Source organism: Cygnus olor, chromosome 2 (assembly GCF_009769625.2).
Source record: "Cygnus olor isolate bCygOlo1 chromosome 2, bCygOlo1.pri.v2, whole genome shotgun sequence".
Classification (NCBI taxonomy): Eukaryota; Metazoa; Chordata; class Aves; order Anseriformes; family Anatidae; genus Cygnus; species Cygnus olor.
In genome coordinates this window covers 85497267-85507966 of record NC_049170.1, presented here as the reverse complement: position 1 = coordinate 85507966, position 10700 = coordinate 85497267, and the positions used below count along the sequence as shown (strand labels likewise).

Sequence of the window (10700 nt, the reverse complement as noted above, 5' to 3'; positions counted from 1 at the left end):
AATCGGTCAGGTGTGCCAGCTGGGCTGCTTTTTCCTGGAGCAATGAGTTGGCTTGTCTGTTCAGTAGGCTACAGTCCCAGCAGCCCTGCACTTGACAGTTCCAAAAAGGACCCCAAATTTCTGTGAAAGTTTTGATGGATTTGCTAAGCCATCAGTCTTGTTCTTCTACATTTCAGTTTTCATTTCTGCCTTGCCTTTCTACTGCTCGGGTTGAAATTTTTGTCAAACTTCCCAGGTTAGCAAATTTCCCCCTTTGAACCATCCCAGTTACAAAATCTTGTTGCATGGCAACACAATGCAAAGCATTCATTCAACTATACAGAGCAGTCTATCTAAAGGCCATTGCAGCTACACACAGATCCATTTCTGTGGAGAAAGAGAAGAGAGAAAGAAAGGGAAAACATTCATAGATCCCAGAACCCTTCTTTATTTGAAAGAATGGCTTTTAAATGAAATCAAGCAGTATCTTGTTTTATCATTCATTTATTTAGCAAAGAAAGGAATGAATTCAAATACCCCACACAATGAACACATATTTATTCCCTGATATCAAGATGCAGATTTGCTTGTGAACAATTTTAAATGAATCTGTTTCATTACTACTGCGTTCACCTTGTACTGTGCATGGGTTTGTGCAGAAGCAATATATTTTGGGCTCAATCCTGTAAACATATTAAAATAAGCAACTTGTTACATCCATACCACTGAACTCAATGTGGTCTCTTATGTGATGAGTAAAATCATACTTGTGCTTGAGAGCCTAGCTTTTGCCCATCTAATTTAGGCATCTAAATGACAGAGAAAATTAGAATTGTATCTCTCTAGTCTCACCACTTTGTTGGTGGGGAGACACAAGACCCCTCTGGGTTGTAACACAGCATGTCTAAGGATGGTCTTCCTGACAAGACACAGAGGATGCTGGTGGCAGCTACAACCAAAACTTGGTCAGATGCCTCAAGCAAAGCAGGATAAACTTGGACCAAACTGTTTACAGAATTGATCTCATACAGCAAAGCTATTATGCACGCGATTAACTTTAGGAATATGTGTATGTCACGCTGATTTCAATAAAACTGGTCCCACATTTAAAGACGTGAATATATTTATTCAATAATTATGAGGAAAAAATCTTGAAGCATTTATTCTCGTTACCGCTTTTTGTTGCATCTGGGACCTCTTACTTTGTTTTCTGGTTTGAACAGCCATATATTCTGATGCTCTGAGAACTTTCTTCACTTAACATAAGTGCTTTGGTAGCTCTTGATTTGAATATTGACATTGTATTTTCCCAGAGGTTATTGTGGGATTCTGATAGAGCTAACTGAATGCACAGTGTCCTACACCAATCTGAGACTTTAATCAGTACTGCTTAACGGCCTGGAAATCAAAGCCATTTAAACTCTCTCCCACTCTCTTAAGAAAACCCTAATCCTAGTCAGAAATCTCTTGATTAGTTTTAGCCAAACCACGCTGCTCCAACAGCAGGTAACTTATGTTGGCTGAAAAAGCTTCCACCTGAAGTCAATTTAAGTGACCGTAAAGGTCATCAGACTCAAATCAAAGTACAGGATACATCTGCAAGCACAGGAGTCCATTTTCTAAGCAACTGAGGAACGTGCTCTATGCATCAGTCATTAATATAAGCCTAAAATGTGTACTCCAGCAAAGTTTTCATTTGGATTACCCAATGACAGTGTAAACTGTGCAGGATCAGACTGGCAATCCTGCTTCCTCTTCACTTAATGTAGCATTGCTCTACAGAAAGGAATTTACTCAGAGGATTGTGATCTATCTTCTCAAATGTTTCTGTTTGAAATGGAACAACATTTTCAAGTTATGCAATTGGTGTAAAACTGGCGTAGTAATATTAACTACTGACATCAGAGGTAATATTTATTTATCCAGAAAAAATCACTTTATCCATGCAAAAGGATTTTGTTACATTTTTGGCAAAACAGTGTAAGTGCTTTCATGCAGAAATCTGCTCTTTACCAAAATGTGTGTGGCCAATTTTAGAAAAAAAAAAAAAAAAAGTAAATTGAAACTTAATAGAAACCTCACTTTGCTTTGCTTCATGACTTAGGAGAGGCTGTATTAAACTACCTGGACAGCTATGCAGAACTCAGAAAGTGAAAATACTGACATTGTCAGTGCACCTGGGGTCTTCTAAAACTATTTAAGACACAAAAATATAATGGCTTTGAAACGTGTTGTCTCAGAGTCTAGACTGACAAGGAGATCTTGCCATGATTTTTTTTTCTCATTGAAGTGATGTAAATTTTCCATGTTTACCCCAAAGGAATGTGGAAATAAAGCCTAAAACTGCTTTAGGTAGAATTTTGAATACACCTCTGCCTGAGATTTAGAATAATATAATTTAGGAAGCTAAATGACAAAAAAAAAAAAAAAAAAAAAAAAGGAACACTTTTCTGACAAGTTGGCATGGTATTTAAATGACATCACATACGAGTTGCTCAGAGATCTGAACATCTGAAACGCTCCTTTGGGAGATGGAAGTGTGAGCAGACTGAACATCTGCTAAATGCACTTCTACCTATGATCATGCAGACTTAACTCAGAGTATTATCACCGCATATATAACACATCTAACATATATATCTATTCATGAAAGGAATGGAAAACTGATCACTGTAAAGATAAGTGTGCCTCAAACTACTAAGTTTTTTTTTTTTTTAAAAAAAAAAGCTTATTTCAGATAAATTTCATTTTAAAAGGTTAAAATAAAAATACATACTTTACATATTCTTAAGATATTGGATTCATAACTAATAATCTAAATACAAAATCTATAAGCCAGACTAATGTGCTCTTAGTACAGGGGCAGAGAGGGACAGTGTCATGAATGTGTATGTGTGCATGTGCTGCTTTTTCTTAGTGGTAGCAGCAATTTAGATCTTATTTTTTAAAAATATTTAAATGTGAAAATTTATCTTTTGGCATGAACAGAGTGATTCAGATACTGGACATGTTTATGATTTGGAGAGTTTTTTCCCCTCTGTTTGATTCACCATTTTCTTGCAGAGAAAATTTACTCTTACTCAAGGACAATCAGGTAATTGCTTCCTGGCAAACCAAATCTAATGTACAGTAAAACAATCACAAAATATAGAGAACTGTTGTCATCAACTCTTCTAAAGATAAACTAGTGAGAGGGTGGAGGATCTTTCTTTTGATGGAGTTATAGTAACAGGGAGAATGATTCAGATGGAAAAAATAGGCAGCTGATCTTGATTATTTTCATAGATGGTAAATGTGTGTTCATTTTACAGTACAGCTTTTCAAAGACCACTTTGCATTTTTTTCATTTTACTACAGAACAGAGATAGGAAGGATAGTGCTATATTCAGATCTATCCCCATTCAAGAATGTTGCTCACTGCCATCATTACATATGGTGTTTACACTTGCCTTGTAAGTGGCTGGACCACCAAGGAAGGTAGTGCTTAAATGCAGTCTCACAGGATCAATGTTCCTAAGTAATTTTTGTGTAGCTTTGTTTGGACATAATTTTTAATCATCGTTGTCTGTACTTTTTTTTTTTTTCCCCCCTCTGTTTGCCTGTCATAGCATAACCTAATGATCAAGGGCTCTGAACATGGATTGGAAACATTTCCACTCTGCCTTTCCTTGCATATCTTTCCGGTATTCTGTTGTGATGATCTTTGCATCTAGTATGCTCAAAAAAAAAAAAAAAAAAAAAGTTTAATTCTTTAGTCCTTATTATTCATTTTAAATTTCTTTTCACAAACTTCTGAAAATAGGAAATGTTTCCTTGCTACTATATACTCTGGAAAATCTGGCCTGAATCCCTGCCCTTTTCTTTTTAGTTGTACATCTGGAATTCCAGCTCAAAAAAATAACTTCATCATGAATGTGGGTGAAGACAGACAGAACAAAGAAAAATGGTATAAAAATCCTTTGTGTTTCCTCACCTGCCACTACAAAAGGAACTAAAACTGATAATTTAAAACTCAAACAGGATTTTAAATATTTACATCAATGAAGTCCAACAAGATATTCACTTAAAACACCATAAGTTTTCTTTAGGGGATGGTTAGCACGGGTCGGACACGACAGTAAGATGAGACAATGTTTCGTAAATACATCCGCGTTTTCTGATGATGCTTTGTTTTGTCAAACATGTGCCTATAAAGTAAAAGCCAGAAAGGGGAAAGCAGCTCTACTGATTATGCCTACGTGCCCCATGGGCCTGAGACGGCACACACATTGAGGTGCTGTTGCATCATCCCGTACCTGGCCTGACCACGAGTGCTGCAGTGGTCAGACCAGGGGGATCCCACGGGCGTGCACCAGGGTGAGGAAGCCTGCAGGATGCCACCACCCGTGCAGCCGTGCAGGTCACAGTAAGGCCGGCCTGCTAATGACGTACGGGGCGGCCTTCCAGCGCGCCTTTCTGACCTGTCCTCCTGCCTCGGCCTCCCTGCAGCATGTGCCCTTTCACCCTCCCTCCCCCAAAATTCAAGCAAACAAGGTGAAGGCTTTCTGTGACTGGGCTTGGCTCACATGTGGAAACCACCTACCCTGCAGCTTTCCGGTTTTGGTACAAGATCATATCCTTGGGTGCGGCCTTAGCCTCCGCGCTCCAAACAGCTGAACTGCAGCCTGAGTGGTTTGTAGGCCAGTAAGATCAGCCCTACAGAGCCCAGAGCTGCTGCAGAGCATTGCTAAACCACCGCGTTTCTTCTTGCCATTCTTCTCAACACCTTGCCAGCTCTTTTTGGTGGTGCAAGTTTCAGGAGGCTACACAGCGGGCTCTGCGGCTAACAGCACAGCTCCCTTTTCAAACCTCATGGGAATAAAAGACAATGCCTAAAAAGAAAATTGCATTTGTACTCCTGCAGCAGTTTTAAGGGGTAACAGATTTTTTTTTTTTAAAAAAAAAAAGCTCAGGGATTGCTTAGTCCCTTGTCAGAGAAATCTGACTGAATGCTTATGAAACAGCGAAGCGATGTGTTCCTCATGAGCAGTTCAGTGACACCGAGGGGCTACAGCTGCACCCGACACCGAAGGCCAACCTTTCACTCCACAAAGAAAACATCATGTCACAAACAGGTGTTTTGGGCATTTGGCAGCAATGGGACATTGACGGCTTGGATCGTGCTTGAAATGTCTCTGAACTTCATCTCTGAAGCTTCAATCACATGAGCAGTCATGTAGCACAGGCCTTGGGGACTGGGAAGTTACAGGAGGCCAGAAAATACACAAGCCTGTTAGTACTCATCATAATTATTGAAATCTGTAAAATAGGTATTAGAGTAAGTCTTTGCAGTAAGATGTGGATTGAAGTATTTGTTTCTCTCCTCCAGAATCAGGTTGTTTTTGTTAAATGCCTGAGGGAAAAGAAAAAAAAAAAAGAAAAAGAAAAAAAAAGAAAATCGGAGGGATAAAATAAAAGAAGGCAATACATGCTATTTCACTGAGACAACTTTAGTGGCAAATATTTATGAATTGTCAGTCAGTCAAAAATGCATTTAAAAGTACCTGCACATTTAAAAAACTTGCATCTGCATGTGTCTGCTTACATAACAATGCTGCTATAGAATGCAATTCTACTCAATAAAGCTACACACTTTTCCCCCATATTATAAAACTAACTTTATGGTTAAAAATACTTTCTCATCACACATGTTCAGTTATTCTTTTTAGAATTCACTTATATTTGTTGTGAATAAGAATTATTTCCTCTTTACTGTATTAATTACTTACTTTTTAAATGCAATATGGAAGGAAAATGCCTGAAGGTCTTACGAGTGCAAATCTCATTTTCTAAAGTTTCAAAATTTTTCAAAAATGTTTATGTTTTGGTAGCAATTCAGAGAATTAATTAGGAGGATTTGAAAATGCTTTAAATTAGGCATATATTTCACCACTGATTACAACACCTAGACTTCTCTTGCATTTTTAATGCAATATCTTAAAATGTCTTTAATTATAAATAAAAATGAAGAAATTAAAAACCCCAGGTAGGATTCTCCAGGTAGGATTTAAGAAAAATCCCCATTTGAGAAAAGCTTCAGAGCTGAATGAACAAACGGTATAATCTGAAGATATTGAGTTAAGTACTTTCAGAATGCTCATCCTTCCTTAATTTAGTGGATCTAAAAAACAGAGCTATTCTAAAAGGTCTTTTAAAAAAATAGGCTTGGGCGAACAATGGTCATATGATATAGATACCACACCAGGTTCTTATCTAACGTAAATCTGTACTGGATCATTTACTGAATATTTGGAGTATGAACACTTACTGAGAGTCTTACCCAGTATATATTCACCTGTATACATCTCCTGTATAAAGACAGTGCAGGAAGATGAATAGTACCCTTGACACCGTATCATTGGAGCCAAAGGATTATCTTCAATATATATTGTGATGACTGTTAATAGCCCTATTTACTTCTTCAACAAGCCACTAGAGAACACAATTAGGAAAAAGGAAAAAAAAAAAAAAAAGAAAAAAAAGAGAGAACCTGAGTAGTGGTCTGGTTTCTTTCAGGAAAGGCTGCTGCTGTTTAAATTGTACCTACACATAGAATCTAACTTGATATGTAATAGGGATTAACAAAGGAAAGTATCTGCAATTACAATACCTCAGGTGAAATATATCTTTGTGATTAACGATTGGCATAATTTGAATCCAAATGCCACTGCAGAAAACTATCAAGTAGAATTCTTCTGATATAGCAAAATTGTATAGGACCACGTACTTTGTGCATTAGAGAGCTCCCAACCCGCTTCTCACCTTGATGGCTTCTACAGAATCGTATTTGTCCAGTTTGTTGATATGGTTGGTGATGCTGGTATTTAGAGGAGCTGGTGACACTGGATGGATGACAGTAGCATCATGGGACTGTTGTTGATATCGTTGGCAGTAAGTGTAAACAAGCAGGGTAAGAAGGCAACCAAGTATTGAGCTACTTAATCCCACCGCGATCATGTGAAACATGTTGAACTCTGCATAGCGGAGAGAAGACAATCTTATTTTTAAGGAAGTAGCAGTAAAAGCTTAAGTTTGGGGAATAACATAGAAAAGCGTTTAATTCAAATAATGACAAGGGAACTCTTATGTGTTTCCCAGAAACATCTCATTTACAGTGGTTTATCCCTACAGCAGCAAATGCATTGTACTTCCCTGAAGGGATCATTATGAGAACCTTAGATACCCACATATCTCTGCAAGTATTAAGACTGAGACTTCTGAAAGATCCTTAGCCAAGATCAGAACCCAAACAACAGATGAATGAAGTGCTTTTTCTAAGTATTTGAAAAGTTCAGCTAAATTTATTTCTGCAAACTCTACAGCAAAACCTTTTTCATATATAAATTATGTATATAATGTACATGGCTTATTTCCAGTGAACTACATTATCACCTCCTCTGCTTCTAGTTCTTTGTCTTACACGTAGTGACTTGCGGCAGAACAAAATCTTAATGTCTTTAGATCACAGACCTGCTTCCCCTAAAATGTTTTCAGCATCCCCCTTATTTGGTGACTGTCCCAGACACTTTCGCGTACTTCTTTCTCATCCCCTGCTTTGACTGCAGCTGGGTCTCACTGTTTCTGCATCTTTGATATATGGACAGTTTGTTCCCTTCTCCAGTCTTCAGAACTTTTTCTCCATGTAATGGGGAAGTGAGAAAGAAACAGTAGTGTCTGGGGAGAAAATGTGAAGAGGAGAGAGAGAGACTCCCTAAAGCTCAGCGTACTTTTAACCACAGCAGCCAGAGAGTGCTGCCAGAACACAGTCCTCTCTGCCCATTGAAGATAATATGGGATCAGACTGTGGGAACCCTCCCTACTTACACAGGAGTTAAAACATAGAGAAGGCTCATTGCTGCATGAAACTGTAGAAGGGAATTTAAAACATAATTGCCTCCCAATTATCCTGATATAGAGATAATTGGGTCAGACGTGGCATAAGTAGGATTAGCTGGAAATAAACAAAGTACACTTCTTTTCACTGCTGTTTCCAACTGGGGCTTTGCTTTTGATTAAGAAAGAAATATCATTAAGAAAGAGATTTCATCTTAACATTATTGAACATTTGTTTGTGGTTGCGCACATGAAGCTGATTTTAATCTGAGAGACTGGCACTAGTCTGAAAAACGTTAGACCTTTTTCACTGTAAAACAGAAAAATGGGACATCACATGGGTTCCGTTTTTCGCAAGCCGCCTTTACATACCAACTGGGAAAAAAGGAACACAACCTAATATATTGACCTAGGTTGACCGCCGCAATATGTAAATTACCACTGAAATATCCTTCTACAGTTGTATGAGAGTTTCCCACTGTCATAGAACTTGGCAAAATGTTTTTAGAGTTCCACTGCTAATAAGGAAAAAATCAAATTGCATTACCCTGACTCCCATAACATGTAACTATGCACACTAGCGCCCTTGCATAACCTCTGTGTTTTCATTGTCCTTTACTAGGCTAAAAACACAGCTTATCTGTGCATAGAAGAATACTGGAACTGGTCACAGCTACTACCATGACAACACAGACTAACCGTGATAACTCAGCACAAACACAAAAAAGGTCATTTTTGCCGTTTCTTCTTCTTCGTACTTTTTTTTCCCCAACAATTCAGTTTTCTCTTTCAAGATTTGTTTTGCTAGCATCAAGACTCTCTGGAATTGAACTTTTCTCTTACATTCTAGTTTTGTCTCTGGCAGCAAAGCTGAAAATGAGTCCAGATAGTCTGAGCTATTACATGGGTTAGCAGGCTGGCTCTCTGCTATTCATTTGGAGTCCCAAAGAGGTTTGTGAAATTATTATCCTGCAAAAGGTGCAGCAACTTAAAAATTTTTGACCTACTGATAACTAACTTATAAAAGGAATTTCTTTTCTGGGACACAATGAATGACTGTTACAAGGGAAAAGGAGAAAAAAAATCCAATAATACATGCTCTTGTCTTAAAGGTCAGCAATGGCATCTGGATATTTAATGAGGAATCCTGTATTAACTACATCTCTATTTCTGGACCAAGTGTAAATAATGAGAATGTGGCATTTATAAGGTGGAATAAATCTAAGAGAGTGCAAAATGTGAAACAAATGGAAAAAAAAAAGGGGGAATCAATAATTCACTATTTAATACACAGATAGAACTCAAAAGCTTACCGCCACATCGTTTTTCTTCTATGCTGCTGGATCGTGCCACCGATATTTCTAGAAAAACAAATAAACTGCTTATGCCATGGAGAAAAAAAATAACAGACAGCTAGTAATTTGATCAACACAGTAAGGATTTTAAAAAATGTATTCTTCTATGTTCACTCCAAATCCAAAGTAAAAAAAGATTTTGACTATGGTGTGGTGGAATTAACAAAAAAGTTCCATGACATCTTCAGGTTCTTTAGTTTATCAAGCAAAAGCAGTAACATAATTTTTATTCTTGCTTCACAATATCCCTTTAATTAAAAAGATGAAGTGTACATGAAAAAATTCTTTGTGAAGTTAAGCCATTTTGAGGAAATGCTGAATTTCTGAATAGTAAAATTAATGAGAGTTTCATTATCTTGTGTTCAAACGGGCTCATTACTTCTAGAAGTCACATCTAGCACTAATGTGAAAAGAGGGAATTTACAGATCTTCAAAAAAGATGACTGCCAATTTAATGGGTCCCAACTGTAAACTAATAAAATGTAATTCCACCCGATGTCCTTCCCGTTCTGTCTTTGGAAGCATTCTGAATAAATACTGAATAAAAATGTGTTGACAACCAAGTTTTCCCATTTTTTATTTCAATGACCATGGCTTTGGTGAAGGGAAGTCCTGCCCTACAAACCTCTCTGCTTTGTGAATCTCTCTGAAAGGGTCAATGATCATGTGGATATGGGTGAGAGTGCGGACACAGCCTACCTGGATTTCAGAAATTGCTTTAAATCCCTTCTTACTTCCCAAGAAAAAAGAGATGAGGGAAAGGACAGAAAACAGTGTAGTTCTTAGAGTGGAGTAAGGTTACCACTTCTGCAGTGACCTAGGCTTTTGAGCAAAGGGCTAGGAAATGTGTTTTTGAAGTTTGATGATATTCATTTATTTAAGGTAGCATGGGTAAGGGCATACTGTGAAGAGCTGCAGAAGGGCCTTCGAAAACTAGGCAATAAAATAAAAAACAGAACAGAATGTAGATCAGTGTAGAGTGGAAAGCAATCCTAGCTTCACAAATAAAATGATGGCTGTGAGCTGACCATTACCACTCATCAGGGGATTATGACAGCTTGTTCCATGAAAATATCAGCTTACTGTTCCGAATGAATCAAAAAGCCAAACAAAAGGCTAGGTACAACCAAGAAAGTAAGAGTGAGTAGAACAGGAAATTATCGTTATGGGTCCTTACAAATCCATGAGTTGTCCACACCCTGAACGCTGCATGCAGCTCTGGTTTTCCAATTTCGGAATGCCTCTAGTACAATAGAAAAGTTCAGAAAAGGTCAGCAATGACCGCCACTGGTATGCAATGGCTTTTGCATGAGGAATGAGACAGTAGGCTGTCTACCTCCCTACCAAATGATGATCCAAGATGCAAAGAAGATGCAAGAAACCCAGGAAACTACTTGGAGAGAGAACCATTTCAGAGCATTAAACAGATTGACCGCATCAGGTTTAAAAACTCTCCTGAAATAAAAGTTGTTGAAGGCTGAAAAACTACAGGGA

The 10700-nt window shown here is 37.9% G+C and overlaps 1 protein-coding gene across 6 annotated transcripts in view; it reads right to left on the bottom strand.

Moving 5' to 3' along the window:
• Window positions 1-4922: 4922 nt before the first annotated feature.
• The window catches only part of SEMA5A (semaphorin 5A), a 332344-nt gene continuing 326566 nt past the window's right edge, over window positions 4923-10700 (bottom strand). For all 6 annotated transcript variants that reach the window (XM_040548220.1, XM_040548219.1, XM_040548221.1 and 3 more), the window contains exons 21-23: window positions 9165-9212; window positions 6781-6992; window positions 4923-5371 (exon numbers count right to left, since the gene is read on the bottom strand). In XM_040548220.1, the coding sequence (XP_040404154.1) occupies window positions 5252-5371; window positions 6781-6992; window positions 9165-9212 (380 nt within the window). In that variant the 3' untranslated portion in view covers window positions 4923-5251. The remainder of the gene's footprint in view (window positions 5372-6780; window positions 6993-9164; window positions 9213-10700) is intronic.